At 49.3% G+C, this 13,671-nt stretch overlaps 4 protein-coding genes across 5 annotated transcripts; 2 read left to right on the plus strand and 2 right to left on the minus strand.

Moving 5' to 3' along the window:
- The first annotated feature begins 1,807 nt into the window (after positions 1-1,807).
- BDBG_05191 (isochorismatase) lies at positions 1,808-6,597 on the plus strand. Its single transcript, XM_002624376.2, has one exon. The coding sequence runs from the start codon at positions 2,960-2,962 to the stop codon at positions 5,963-5,965; it is 3,006 nt and encodes a 1,001-aa protein (XP_002624422.1). The 5' UTR covers positions 1,808-2,959; the 3' UTR covers positions 5,966-6,597.
- Positions 6,148-8,270, minus strand: BDBG_05192 (enoyl-CoA hydratase/isomerase). Its single transcript, XM_002624377.2, has 3 exons — positions 7,690-8,270; positions 6,994-7,619; positions 6,148-6,880 (listed from the first exon to the last, which is right to left on the minus strand). Exons 1-3 carry the CDS (start codon positions 7,797-7,799, stop codon positions 6,771-6,773), a joined length of 846 nt encoding a protein of 281 aa, XP_002624423.1. The 5' UTR covers positions 7,800-8,270; the 3' UTR covers positions 6,148-6,770.
- Positions 8,271-8,336: 66 nt separating this feature from the next.
- On the minus strand, positions 8,337-11,644 carry BDBG_05193. Of its 2 annotated transcripts, none has more exons than XM_031722029.1 (3): positions 10,416-11,644; positions 9,750-10,225; positions 8,337-9,684 (listed from the first exon to the last, which is right to left on the minus strand). In XM_031722029.1, exons 1-3 carry the CDS (start codon positions 10,797-10,799, stop codon positions 8,676-8,678), a joined length of 1,869 nt encoding a protein of 622 aa, XP_031578802.1. In that variant the 5' UTR covers positions 10,800-11,644; the 3' UTR covers positions 8,337-8,675. The 2 variants fall into 2 exon arrangements, with proteins under 2 accessions (XP_031578802.1, XP_031578803.1); XM_031722030.1 differs by having other exon boundaries at positions 10,350-11,644.
- BDBG_05194 (uncharacterized protein) lies at positions 8,514-13,663 on the plus strand. Its single transcript, XM_002624379.2, has 3 exons — positions 8,514-11,581; positions 11,886-13,220; positions 13,336-13,663. Exons 1-3 carry the CDS (start codon positions 11,233-11,235, stop codon positions 13,479-13,481), a joined length of 1,830 nt encoding a protein of 609 aa, XP_002624425.2. The 5' UTR covers positions 8,514-11,232; the 3' UTR covers positions 13,482-13,663.
- Positions 13,664-13,671: the final 8 nt, after the last annotated feature.

The raw sequence follows: 13,671 nt of genomic DNA on the forward strand, positions 1-13,671 counted from the left end.
CAAAAAAAAAAAAAAAAAACCACATAAAGGAAAAAAAGCGCACTTCATCGACCCGCACTCCACTGAGCCCCTTTCCCCCGGGTGAGAGTACATAGCTATTCTCTGGGGCAATAACCACAGGGGGCGGGGGGGTTTTTTTTGATAATTCTCTGAGAATGGTGAAAGAACGATGATCCACCACAACATCTCCAGGGATATATTTTAGTTATAGTGAAATATGGCAGGGAACAACTTCGGAGGAGTTTTTTTTTTTGACCACAAAACTTTTTTGTGTGGACCCCCCTCCCCTTAGGTTTTAACCAAATTAATGTTTTTTCATCCACCCCGTTTCACGTTTTTAGAATTTTCCCCCCCCCCCCCCCCCCCCCCCCCCCCCGGTTCAGTTGAATACAGACAGAGATATGGGGAAACACACCGTAGACGGTTTCCTTGGTGCCAGCAAAGTCAACTGTCTTGACTCCACGGGTCTGCTGGGCAGAGGGAGCGGCGACAAAAGGAGCTCTGAGAGCGGAAGTAGCGGCAGGACGGGCGGAGGCGGAGACAGCGGCGGAGACAAAGGAGCGACGAGGGATGCTGGAGGCGGTGGACAGGGACCGGGCAACAGGGCCACGGAGGGCCTTAGCAACGGGTCTGGAGGACATTTTGTGTGTGTGTGTGGTGTGTGTGTGTGTCTGTCTGTCTGTTGGGAGGGAGGGAGTCAATTGAAATGAAGCAATTGAAGGCAATTGGGAGCGGAGAGGGAGAAGTCGAGGGCAATTGAACGGTGTGGAATGATTTATATGTGTTCGCAACCGGTGAAGAAATGAAGAAATGAAGAAAAAGAAAAAGAAAAAAAAGAGCAGAAGCTGAGGTTGAGTCGAAAACTTCCGAATCGGGGAATTCTGCTGGCAAGGCTATTCTGCCGCCGCCAATTGCCTTGTTGGGCTCACCGCCTGAACCGAAACGGCCCGATGTCGGCGCTGTCACATGCTGATGAGTCATCATTTGTGCTTAGTATTATAACTACTTATAATAATGTCTCTGAGTACAGAGTCCAGACTAATTCTGGGATGGGCTTGTCATGTCTGCCGGCAACATGAATATGTTCTTATTAATTATTATTATTGTACTGTACATGTACACTGTGGATGTTTGCTCAATAATACATTGCTATTGTTCCCAGTCCAAGCCAGACAAGTGTAAGTGTAGAGGGAGGAGGAGACTCTCGAGTCTCAATGTCCAATCAACTGTACGTGTTTGATATCCAGCAAACTTAATCTGAGACTATTCCTGCATGTGAGAAAAGAAAAGAAAAGATGAGATGAGAAAAGCAAAATGTGAGCAATAATAATAGACACAGGTCTGCACACGGTCCGCAAACATGGATATATTATATATATGTATATATCTTCGGAGTGCACTCTGTAGGGAGAATCAGGTTGCTGGAATTGAGGGTGAAGAAAGACAGCAATAACAATAATAATAATACTAATAATACTAATAATAACAGATATAAATATATTCTGCAGAACAAGCTCTTCTTGGTGGATTTGATGCTGCCGCCACTGCCGCCACTGCCGCAGGATGCCTGTTTTTGAGGGGAAACAGGCTGGATATAAATAATTCGATTGAGCGATTTTATTTTAGAAATTATAATCTGTATTGTAGCCTCTAGTTATAACTATATAATATGAATAGATAAATAACCCTTCCACTTGTAATCAATAGGGTTAACATTATGTAGCTTATGATTATTAAGGATTCAGAACCAGCCACTTTTCAGGAATCTTAGAATTTCTCTTTTTTCCTTTGTCTACTTATTACTATATGATTACTCTTAGTTACTTATTATTATTATTATTAACTAACTTAGCCAACCTCTTTGTCTGCCAAAGCCTGCCTTGTCATCATCGCCAGCTCATTCGCCAAAAGCCCAGAAAGCTCGATTAGAGTTCGCCTGGACTAGTATTTTCTTCTTCTTTTACTCCTACTTGCTGATTATTTGATCTGTGGCCGACGTCAGTCAGTCAGTGGAAGAGCAGATCGAAACCCAGCAGAACCAACAAAGCATTCTCAGATAGATTCCTCCTCCTTTATGTCTTAACCAGTGATGTTGATGTGATTTCTTTGAGATGCCGCTGCTCCAAATCCCCCATCCCAATCCCAATCCCAATCCCGCCGGAATGGTAAGGTAATGGACACGCTAATAAGAAATTATTAGCCACCGCGCGAACAGAGCTGACGAAAAAGGAAATTGATGGATGAGAAATAAAAATCATAAAATACGGATACAATAATTAATAAAATCCAACAGGTCAAATCCGAGCAGAAACACAGAGCGTGTTTGTGCGTGCGGTGTCTTTGCCGCCGGAGAAAAAAAAAAGTCGATATTGAAGGGCTAAGTTACTTACTACGGAGTAACTACACTAGTTATATTAAATAACTACTACAAGTCGCCGCAGCAAGTTGAGATAAATACTGCCCTTTTCTACTTAAATATATTATTTATTTATTTATTCACCTCGCAGGCCTTGGTTGTAATTTTTATTATTTTATTTTATTTTCTCCATCTCATCTCTCTCCCCTCCCGCTGCAGTCTCGCATTTCTTTTCTTGTCGCCGTGCAGCTGCTGGCTCCGCTCGCCGGCAACCAGAGTGAGTCCAGGCATATAAATATAAAAATATCGCCCGCTGCCGCCCCCCCAGATATTTTCTTTTTACTTATTTACTTATCTATTCTACAATAATACATAATATTAATAGTTAGCGAATCCCTCCTTAGGGTTAACTAATAAAACTACTTACCGACCATGACTGCGAGCTGATGCCCTGCCCCTCCCTCCCTCCTCTCCTTGGACTCTCATATCATATCCAGAACGTTATACAACCAAGCCGAATAGTATTTGACTATCAAAACTTCCACCCCCCTCTCCCCCCGGCCCGCCACCACTACCACTACCACACCAAACAAACCTGTTGCAATGTTTCCGACGAGCCTCCTCTCGCAAAGTCTTCCCAATGTCCCCAGCCGAAAGGCGCTGTTGATCCTCGACCTCCAGAACGATTTCGTCAAACCTGACGGGGCCCTATTTGTGCGCAATGTCCCCGAGTTCCTCGATACCATCGCTGGGCTGGCTCAGCGCTTCCGCGAGACTGGCGATGTGGTCTGGGTGCAGACTCAAGTCGAGGAGCGTCGCCCTATCTTCCGTCCCGAGAGTGGCGGAGAGGTGATCGTCGTCGACAAACCGCTTGCCCCCGGCAGTAACAATAGCAGTACCAAGGACAAGAACAATAGTAGCCACCCGGGCGCAGATAACAATACCGGCAGGACGGGTACCAGCTCCAATGGTGGCGCTGAGGGTGGAAGCGGGCATCCCACCTCCGCTAAGCGACGACAGCAGAACGCCAGTGGGGAATCGCGCCGGGAACCGCTCTCTGACTACTCGGACGATCCAGAGGCGTTTTTATCCCGCCCTTTATTACCCAATGAAGATGGGACTCGGCGCTGCTGCCAGCCGAAGAGCGTCGGCTCTCAATTCCCCGCGCCGATCCTCTCCGCCATCGACCATGACAGAGACACTATCCTCGTGAAGTCTGACTACTCAGCCTTTCAGTCCGAAAGTTTGCTGCTCTCCTTCCGCACCCAGTTTGTTAGAGAGCTCTACATCTGCGGTTCGTTGTCGAACGTTTCTGTCTACGCTACTGCATTGGATGCGGTTTCGCACGGCTTGGACGTTACCCTAATAGAGGACTGTCTTGGGTTCCGCAGCTTTGCGCGCCACGAGGACGCCATGAGACGCATGGCGGATATGATGGGCGCAAACGGCATTACAAGTAAGGAGCTGGCCGAAGAACAGGACTGGGAGGAAGCTGCCGTGCCCACCTCGGAGTGGCCCGAGCAATCGACTGCATCTACTCCTGTTGGTATCGAGGACGATATGGGTGTTCTCGCTGTGAAATCCCCCCCTAAACATCCATCCCCGCCAAACACCACTGGCGAAGACCAGTCGCAATCGGGTGATGTTAGTCTTGTTCGAGGGGAGCGGGAGCCTGAGGGCGACGATTTCGAGGATAATTTCCTTGGACCGGCTCTACGTACCGCTGACATTTCCACTGCCGCTCCTACCACTCGGGACCATAAGAGTAAAGTTAATCGTCCGCGGATGAGAAAACCCCGAAGGACAGCTTCGCGGGATGACACAAATCAACCCGACAGGCCACAGCCACAGAGACAGTCGCTCGACCTCCAGGCGTCGCAAAGTGCTGCAACCCATGGAACCCAGCGGTATAAGAAGAACAAGCACAATCAACCAGACCTCCGTGGCCCTGATGATACCATTGGGGAGGGTGACTCCCGTATTATTTACGACCTAGCTATATCTCCCAAGTCTTTCCAGCTGCTACGCGAGGAGGTCAACTGGCAAAAGATGTATCATATGTCAGGCCAGGTCCCACGGTTAGTTGCCGTCCAGGGCGCAGTGCAGCCAGACAATTCGATACCTATCTACCGCCACCCAGCAGACGAGTCCCCGCCCCTCCTGCCTTTCTCCAAAACCGTGAATAACGTGCGCCATGTCGTTGAGAAACACCTTGGCCATCCCCTCAACCATGTTCTTATCCAACTGTACCGAGATGGTCAGGATAGAATATCCGAACATTCTGATAAAACCTTGGATATCGTCCGAGGCTCATATATCTGCAACGTCAGTCTCGGTGCACAGAGAACGATGACTTTACGAACTAAATCATCTGCCGCAAAGGCTAATGCGCAAGCCGAAGATGCGGTAGATGCAGATGCAGCAGAAGGCGGCAACGAAGCTCCTTCTAAAGAAGGCTCAACAACGAGACGCCAAACCCAAAAAGTCCCACTACCCCACAACTCCCTGTTCATTCTCGGCGAGGAAACGAACATGCGCTGGCTCCACGCCATCCGCGCCGATAAACGACCAGACTCGGAAAAGACGCCCGAAGAACTCGCGTATGGCGGCGAGCGTATCTCCCTCACATTCCGCCATATCGGCACTTTCATCAACCCAGAAGCAGACACCATCTGGGGCCAGGGCGCCGTCTCCAAGGCCAAACAAGCAGCCGGCCAGGTCATCCACGGCGACTCCCCTGAAACAGAACGGATGATCAGAGCCTTTGGCCAGGAGAACCAACAGTCCGACTTCGACTGGGAGGCGCATTACGGCCAGGGCTTCGACGTCGTCAACTTCGTCACTACCTCTGCCGGCAAATTACTGCTGAGCGGCGACGACGTCGCCGACCTCCGTGTCCAGATCTGCTTTGCGGAGAATGGCGTGCGGTATGACCTTGCCACTATCGATGAGTTCCCTGCTGCGCTGCGGGGTACGCTCTCGATCCCGCACAAGCGTGAGAACCTCGAGTCGCGCCCGGTGTTCATGGACGTGGACGGCGCTACGTGCTACACGGGCGACGATTGTATACTTCTGCACGTCGCGAAGCAGAAAGGGCTCGTCGATACTGAACGACCACTGCCTTTGAAATCACAGTCGCAGTCGCAGCCCCAGTCACAACTGCGGTCCAAAAGCCCGAGTTCCACTCCGCATCAACAACAGCAGCCACAACAGACACAGACACAGACACAGACACAAACACAGGAACAGGAACAGACACAGACACAGACACAGACACAGCAGAACCAATCCCTCCATTCCAAACTCCGCGAAACAGACGAACTCCTCCGCTCCTGGCGCCGCTTCCAGAAGCTGAAAACCCCGCACGGCGTGCTGCAGCAGATGGACGCGTTCGAAGCCATGCTGTGCGGCAAGTCGTATCTCGCCGGCCAGTTCTTTGACATCGAGGACTGCGCGCTGTGGCCTGTCGTGCGCGATATTATCCGTGAGGTTGGTTATTTGGATGAGACACGCTTCCCGTCATTGATGGTTTATTATCATAGGGTTGGGAAGAGGGGGTGTGTGCGGGCTGCGTTGGAGGAGTTGGCGGGGGCGACGAGGGGGGGGTAGAAGCAGACGGTGGGAATCGGGAGGGGGAGAGGCTATTTGCAAGGTTGAAGTCGTCCTCTGTTTTATGGAATGCCTGGGTTTTTTCTCTTTTCTTCTTTCTTTCTTTCTTTCTTTCTTTCTTTTTTTTTTTTTCCTTACCCTTTTGCGTTATCCTTTCATATCGCATGCTCTTACTCAGTTCACCATGTTTGGGTTTTGCCCATTTTTCTGGCTGATGGTTCATGTTCTAAAACGTCAAATATATTTTTTTATTCTTTTTTTGGCATACTCTCGGCGCATATGAACGTGGGTGGTGAATTTTAACGTTTAATATTTTCTTACGAAATGATGGAAATGATTATCCCCAGTTTTCTCCCTATTTCCTCCTTGTTTTTCCCTACGCTATCAATCCCGACCTAATGATGCTTTTATTCACTATTTTCTATGGGTATCTACATAGCTTGAACCTGTCTCTGATTCATATGATTTATCTTCGAAACCTTTTTTCTTTTTTCTTATTTTTTAAAAATTTCTGGAACTGTTCTTCTCGGGATATTTATTTACGTGGAGCCAGCTATGCGTCGTTAGTTGAAATAAATAGACAAATCGAAGCCCTCTATATACATGAGGAATATAAGACTGCTCTATACCGCGACTGGCTTCTCTCGGTTAGTATGCACAGGATGGATGCATGTGCATATGTATACCGGCCATGCAGCATGCAGCTGGGATATACCTAGATATATATATATGTGCGCGTATATAGACAAAAATAAAACGCCTTTGTAGGTATTTCCCGAGAGTGAACCTGGCCTGGCCTCAACTCTTACAGTTTCTCAAACGTCGGGACGCGCTTTTCCAGCCCGGAGAGGAGAGCACGCTGAATATCACTCGTCTGTAGTGCGGCGCTGTTCCAAACGCCGGTATATCGGAGGCCTGGTTGAACATACGTATGTTAGTGATTTGTCAGGATAGTCCCCTCAAACCCAGTCTCCCTCCTTCTTCCTCGGCCCCTCAGATTAAGAATGGAAAAGGGAAAAAATACTAACCATCCTGGACACTATGATCCCGCGACCAATTCAATAACTCCTTTGTCCCCTGCACGGCCACGGGGCTCTTGCTGGCCATCACATGCGCCATCTTCAGCCCAGCCTGAACAGCTGCCTCCTTGGACTCAAACACCTCATTCACCAAGCCGACCCGCCGCGCCTCGTCCGCACCAAAGATCCGCGCCGTCATACACACCTCCTTCACCCACCCGAACGAACCCACGATCTTGCCCAGCCGCGACAACGTCCCGATATCTGCCGCAAGCCCGATGTCCACCTCCTTCACGCAGATCTTCGAGTCCGCGGAGCACAGGCGCACGTCCGCGGCGCAGGCCAGGTCCACGGCTAGCCCGTAGGAGATACCGTGCAGGATGATGATGACGGGCTTCTCGCAGCGCTCGATGGCGGTGATGCAGTCTTGGAAGTCAGCCACGTGGCGGCGCAGTTTGGCGGCGGTGCGGGCTGGGTCGGTGGTGCTTTTGTCAGGGCCGCTGAGGAGGCCCTCGGCCGCAGCTTTTACGTCTAGGCCGGCGGTGAAGGCAGGGCCGGCGCCGGTGAAGATGATGGAGCGGACGGAGGGGGAGACGGAGAGGGTGTCGAAGATCGTGCGCAGTTCTAGCCACATGCTGTGGTGGGTTTGGTTAGTTGGGTGTGATTGACGAAGGGGAGGAGGGGAGGAGGGGAGGCAAGGCGTACGGCTCGAAGTAGGCGTTCAACTTCTTCGACCGGTTGGTTTCGACGTGGGCAACATATTCTTGCGGAAAGGTGACGTTGAAGTATTTGTATGAGGGTAAGCTAGCAGCCATGGTGAGTTGTGTAGAGGAGTGTATTTCCGCTTCTACAAAGGGGCCTTGCTATGGTCTGCTATGTGAGAGTCGGGCTTGGATTCTCCCTGGTTTGATTCGAGTGGCTATGTGAGGATTGTAATATAGCGTAACGGGTTGGTGGTATATATTATTAACAGGAGTGAGACAACAAGAAGGGAAAAGATCTGGATCTGATGCCAATAATAAATATGGATACGCCGTAGGCTTGGAGCTCCTGGCTAACTACTGTACATCTTATTTTTACACATGCTTGCCGCCGTAGTTCGGATAAGGGATAAGCTGCTGCTGCTGGGTGTGGTTGTTAATTGCTGGCCGCCATGCGATGACCTTTTGAACCCGTTACATTTATCAGCAGGGGGTTGGATTTCTTTTGGATCTACATATGGGCTTCAGGTCGCTATCTTATCCTGCTTCCTTTTCCTGTGAAGCAATCGATCGATTCAATTCACATTTATTACTGTACTTCTTTCTTCACAGCTCGGCGCCGAGCTGAAGCTTGTATACAATTAATTGATGGTTAACTAACTAACTGATGAGCCGAGGCATCTTCTTGCCGGATCACGGGACCACGGGATGCCGCGGTTGGCTGGGGTTAGGGCACGGAATAGCCCTAACCCTAATTCTTTTCTTTTGTATTGAAACTGATTCCACTGTAGGTACTGGTTAAAGGAGGATATCTCCACGTAGTAGGTATTTTATTCAAGATTTACTTTTGCCCATATCCTCAGCGGTGTGTATGTCTCTAGATAAACCAAAGTTAACTACCAAACAACACACCTCTTATTTGATTCCTAACATATGGCGTTGCTTGTGGAACCTCCCAGTGCCCATGAAATGTGCCAAAGCTGAGATGGCTTACAAACTGGCCGCGTTCGCTGACCCGCAGAAGTTATTTAAGCTTACTTTCAGCGGCTCTATGATCCAGTTGTGCACTGCCTCCTGAAACGACTCGTTTGTAAATCTTGCTTCTTTACCGTCAAAGGGGCATTCAATACAGCGGCGGACGGCTTCGCTGTAGTCGTATCCAGCTTCATCTTCTACAGCTTCCAACAAGCGTTTAATGGTAAACGTATCGACGAGATCTGGCATCCCAAGGCTCTCCTCGACGTCCTTGTCTGTTCTCAAATCTTTCAAAGACTTTCCAAAGGCGAGTTCGATAAGCACGATGCCGAGAGTGAAGAGGGCTTTATTGCGGATCAAAGGTGGATACTGTGTACGGTTCTGCTGATTCGTGGGTATTTGGCTGGTTTGTGAGAAGGCTGTTGATAAATAGGCCTGTTCTGGCATTGAGGAGAAAGGCTTGACGAAGAAATGGATGTCGTTGGTGCCCCAGGGTTGTTTGAGCCAGGGCGTGTCATCAAATTGAAGAACGCTTGTCGAAACGGCAACGGCTAATTTAAATCGTTCCTTGCGCGTTAAAGGTTTGATTCGCCGAAGTGGTGACGACACTTGGCTGCCTGGCTTTTCCCCCTGCGAACTGGGCGTGTTCGAGAGATATACCTGAATCGCATCATGAAGCGAGATCACTTCCCAGTCAGTATCGGGTGGTTCTAAGTGGAGTTCATGCGGCAGCCCGCAATGTCCCTGGAGATACCCAATGCAGGACCCCTGGGTGGGGCTGGGAGACTTTTCCAAAGTCAAGCTGGAGAGCGTGGCGCAAAGATTTGATATCATTGTAAGCCCCGATGGAGCGTTGGTGGGGGTTAAGGGTGGTGGAGGCGGCTTGCTGGTAGGGGCCGGCAGAGCTAAAGTCGTTGCTGTCGAGAGTAATGATGACGATGAGGACGGGGTCGATGGTGACAGCGATTCTTTCTCTTTCGCGGGTAATGCAAATGTTACTTTTTTCTTTGGCTTCAGCCAAGGCCTAAAAGGTCGGAGAGCATCAGAAATAAAATTATCCTATAGAGCCTGAAGGTGATTGTCACCTACAATTTCTTACTAAGTTTCGCGGAAGATATATATGATGTTGAGACAGGCCGCTCGGATGGCTTTGATTCCGGCATTTTGACCTGCTGTATATATGCCTGTTGCCACTGCCACCTTGCTGTGACAGTATTTTGGTCTGCCATTGCCTGGAATACTATTTGCAGTCTTATATCAGCCGGAAATGCCATTTCGTTGACCGTTAGCGTTGACAAATGTAAATTTGCAATATGGCCAGGATTGCAGCAACACCCCCAGGCTTGGTTGAGGGCATGATATATATTGATACAATGTTGCCGTATTCGCCCGTAACCCGAAGATGTGGATCGTCTCCTGTTAACTTCTAATCGTTGTCGTTGCTCAAACAAAGCCGCCAGCATGTTATTGTTCTTGCTAATGCGGTCCAGCAGCTCTTCACGTCCGTGCCTTGAAAGCGTGAAGGCGAGTCGGCGAGCGCGTCTAGATTTTGTCCTGGGAGTCTCCTTTCGGGCTATTAGTGAATCTGTTTTCGATGTGTGTGTGTGTGTGTGTGTGTGATTGCGAGATCTCATGCTGAACAACGGCAAAAACGATATCTGAGTTGAATGGACGCTGAGAACTGCCAACCTCTTTTAAAATTCGCTAGCACCGACGCTCGCGGCGGCCAAAGACAAAAAGCAACGAATTTCCCACCTGAAATTGATTGAGAATCCTCTTCATCTCCTCTAGCGCATCTTTCATATCCGATATAGTCGCAATATAGGGCTCGTACGAGCGGCCAAGCAAGTCCCGTAGTGATTCCTGATATTTCAGCCATTCTACACCCGTAGGGTCGACACCGGCAAGCAGTGCTTCTATCTCGGACGTTGAGGCATGTGTGCAGGCACGAAACAGACTGTCGCATGTGTTGAGGAACCGAGTCTGCTCGGTCTCCAGGAGCTGTTTTAAGTGCATCAACTGACTCCGATGTCTGGTCCAGCCTTGAATTGTGTGTACGCCGTGCATGTACCCGTCAGCAAGGTGGATGATGAGTGGAAAAGCCCCGAGAACAACGCCGGCAATCTCGAAACCGCTCATTTTTTTGAGGCTCTGCGCGCTATCTAGTTGCCTCGCTGCGAGTTAATAGTAGGACGCGCCTGGAAAAGACCTTTTTTTTTTTTTTAACAAAATGTGGCGGAGTCCCTTTGGGATCAACCTTGCGAGGAGGAATTGAGGAAGAGGATATGTTCAAGAGATTCAGACGACGACTGAGAAGGTTGCATTAAGCGCCCAGCCTGTTCGCCCAAATCAACGCCGTCTTTCCGCATACCAGCCACGATTGGGTCTCTATGCGTCTGAATTAGCTAGCCTGCAGTCGGCTGTGTTGGGTATCGGGCTACAGCTGTTGTTTAAATTCAACAGCGAGACGCACTGGTCGCCGATTTATTAGGTAGCCGGCTATCCACAAGCTCACTGGCACTGTTTCAAAGTATTGTGGCATGAGGACGGTGATGTTGAAAGCGATAATAGTATGCCCTCGCCTCTGTCCAACAGACTCGTTGCCTGTCTGTATCTGTTTGGGGAGGCCTGCTCCAGATGCGACAAAATCATCGCGGCGTGGCATAGTCCGCTCACACTCCACTATGGCGGCGACGATGAATCAATAGACATCCCGACTTCCTTGGAGCAATATGTCCCTTCACTGGAGAGGTTTCTGCCACAACTGCAGGATGAATATGGCCGTCTGCGAGTTTGGACCGGTAATATAGGCGCACATCAGAGCGGACGGTCGTCGCTGGAATATCGCCTCCGGGATGCATCCCATATTAGAGCGCAGGTTGCCTCTCTCCTGGACGCCTTAAAATGGTCCTTGAGCGAAGGTGAGGGCTGGTTGTTTTTTTATTTTGGTCGTTTGGTCGTCGTATTCTGTTTTTTTTATTTTTTTTTATTTTTTTTTATTTTTATTTTATTGTTTTGGTCTTTGTTCCGTGAGAATTTCAACGAACTTGAAACTTTAGAAATATTCGAGATATAGCTATTCTTCTCTATAAACGGAAACAATTTGTCATTTCAAAACCTCATTTTACTTTTCGAACCTTTTGTTCTGGCCTTGTTTTTGCCTCTCTCTTAATATCTCTTTGTCTCAATGAGAACACAGCTGATGCTAAAACATCTCCACTATAGTGCTCGCCATTGTATCTGGAGAAAGACTGCCTGAAGACGAAGACATTGAAGAATGCTCAGACAGTGACGATTCAGACGATGGATCTATTCCGCACGAGGAGGAACTCCCTCAGCCAGCAGAATTATTCCAGCTGCTAGAGGACATTACAGTTGTTATCAAGTGCCTCTACAAATTGTCTATGGTCATTCGCCAGCCAGCCCAACATGACCGGTTAAAGACCAACGTTGATCTCTCCCACTTCACGCTGTTTGACATTCGGCACGTTGAGCAGAAATTTCCTCATGCAGAACGCTGGCTCACCCAGCGACTGGGTAAAGCCATCACGAAACGACGGGAATATTTGAAAGGCCGTGAACGACACCATGAAAAGTTTGCTCTGGGGGATGAGCCGACCGCCACAGCGTTGGTTGAAGACAACTCCAACACAGAAGCTGCACGAAGGACCTTACTGTCAGAAACTACGGCTACAACCTTCATCTATGGCGCGGCGGCAGTGGGAGACGCAGACATCGGTCCCGCCCTGTCGGAAACTTCCTACGCATCAACAGTCGGTGATGATACTAAACTGCACCTCCCCCCGCTCCCTGAAGAAGCCGAGAGCAATCCTGAAGGCTTTGAATGTCCCTATTGCTATTATCTGATATCCGTTCGTGGGCCTTTATCCTGGGCACGACACGTTTTTGATGACCTGCAGCCGTACGTCTGCACATTCCGCGATTGCTCAACGCCTAACCAGGTGTACAGCAGGCGACGCACCTGGTTCAACCACGAGAAAACTGCCCATCGAGCTGCACGATTGCCACAGGGAGATTCCCGCGCAGCTCTCCTGCAAAGTTCCGGACCCGTGGACACCTTATCTGCTGTTGACTGTCCTTTATGTAGAGAGCAAGTCCTCAGTCTTCATCATCTCGAACGTCACCTCGCACGTCATCTTGAACAACTTGCTCTCTTCGCCATGCCTAAATATATTCGTGAGGATAACAATCAGCGAGGTTCGCAAGAGGGGAATGACGATAATCCGTCCTCTGAAGATCTCGAACGCGGGTCAAGAGATGGGATGGGAGAATATCATAGCGTCTTGCCGAAGCGAGAGACGGCAGACGTGGATAGATATTCACCCCTTTCGAACTTGATAGAGGAATATACCGATACCACATCACAGTCTCGCGGGGCACCTATTGATTTTGCTGAAAAAACCCCAGAGCCGGATACTCAGCCGTCCATGCCTACTCCGACAGAAACACATGCAGACGTCCAAAGAGAATGGAATCTCCTTTCAAATAAGCTATCTAACGTCACCCTACACGAGAATGAGGAACACCCTAACGCACATGGTAAGATATTCGTTCCCTACCCGACTCGCTCGCGGAATTTGAATTACCCCCTCTTCCCTGTATGACCTGGGATTGAGCAAGATGCAAAATAGCTGACACGAGGTAAAATCAATAGATTTGGACAAAAGGATTGAGAGTATCCGGCAAAGGGTCGATAGCCTACTGAACAGACAAGCAGAGCGACAGGAACGATACCCCCCACGACCCAGGCGGCGTCGGACCCCCAAACCTCTCCTGCCACCAGAACCGCCTTCGACATGAGATAACTTGGCATGAATTTGTTTCGGGAATCTAGTGGAGGACGATATCTCACTTCGGGTTAATGGATAGATTGAATTGGATACGGTCTTTTTGCCTGCGCCGGAGAAGTTTTTCAGGTCGAATCATGCATTGGCCTGGAGACATTGGAATGCGTTGGAGTTGTTTTTCTTTCTTTCTCTCTACTTTTTTT

This window comes from Blastomyces gilchristii (genome assembly GCF_000003855.2).
Source record: "Blastomyces gilchristii SLH14081 genomic scaffold supercont1.10, whole genome shotgun sequence".
NCBI lineage: Eukaryota > Fungi > Ascomycota > Eurotiomycetes > Onygenales > Ajellomycetaceae > Blastomyces > Blastomyces gilchristii.

What these genes read in the sequence shown, in the direction of transcription:
- BDBG_05193 (XM_031722029.1), bottom strand. Translation starts at nt 10,799, where the DNA reads ATGAGCGGTTTCGAGATTGCCGGCGTTGTTCTCGGGGCTTTTCCACTC. An exon ending in GGATTCTCAATCAATTTCAG is followed by an intron (nt 10,226 to 10,415) that starts GTGGGAAATTCG and finishes ATAGCCCGAAAG; the next exon opens with GAGACTCCCAGGACAAAATC. An exon ending in GCGAAACTTAGTAAGAAATT is followed by an intron (nt 9,685 to 9,749) that starts GTAGGTGACAAT and finishes CCGACCTTTTAG; the next exon opens with GCCTTGGCTGAAGCCAAAGA.
- BDBG_05191 (XM_002624376.2), top strand. Translation starts at nt 2,960, where the DNA reads ATGTTTCCGACGAGCCTCCTCTCGCAAAGTCTTCCCAATGTCCCCAGC.
- BDBG_05192 (XM_002624377.2), bottom strand. Translation starts at nt 7,799, where the DNA reads ATGGCTGCTAGCTTACCCTCATACAAATACTTCAACGTCACCTTTCCG. An exon ending in TTGAACGCCTACTTCGAGCC is followed by an intron (nt 7,620 to 7,689) that starts GTACGCCTTGCC and finishes AACCCACCACAG; the next exon opens with CATGTGGCTAGAACTGCGCA. An exon ending in GGATCATAGTGTCCAGGATG is followed by an intron (nt 6,881 to 6,993) that starts GTTAGTATTTTT and finishes ATGTTCAACCAG; the next exon opens with GCCTCCGATATACCGGCGTT.
- BDBG_05194 (XM_002624379.2), top strand. Translation starts at nt 11,233, where the DNA reads ATGCCCTCGCCTCTGTCCAACAGACTCGTTGCCTGTCTGTATCTGTTT. An exon ending in AAAATGGTCCTTGAGCGAAG is followed by an intron (nt 11,582 to 11,885) that starts GTGAGGGCTGGT and finishes TCTCCACTATAG; the next exon opens with TGCTCGCCATTGTATCTGGA. An exon ending in GGAACACCCTAACGCACATG is followed by an intron (nt 13,221 to 13,335) that starts GTAAGATATTCG and finishes TAAAATCAATAG; the next exon opens with ATTTGGACAAAAGGATTGAG.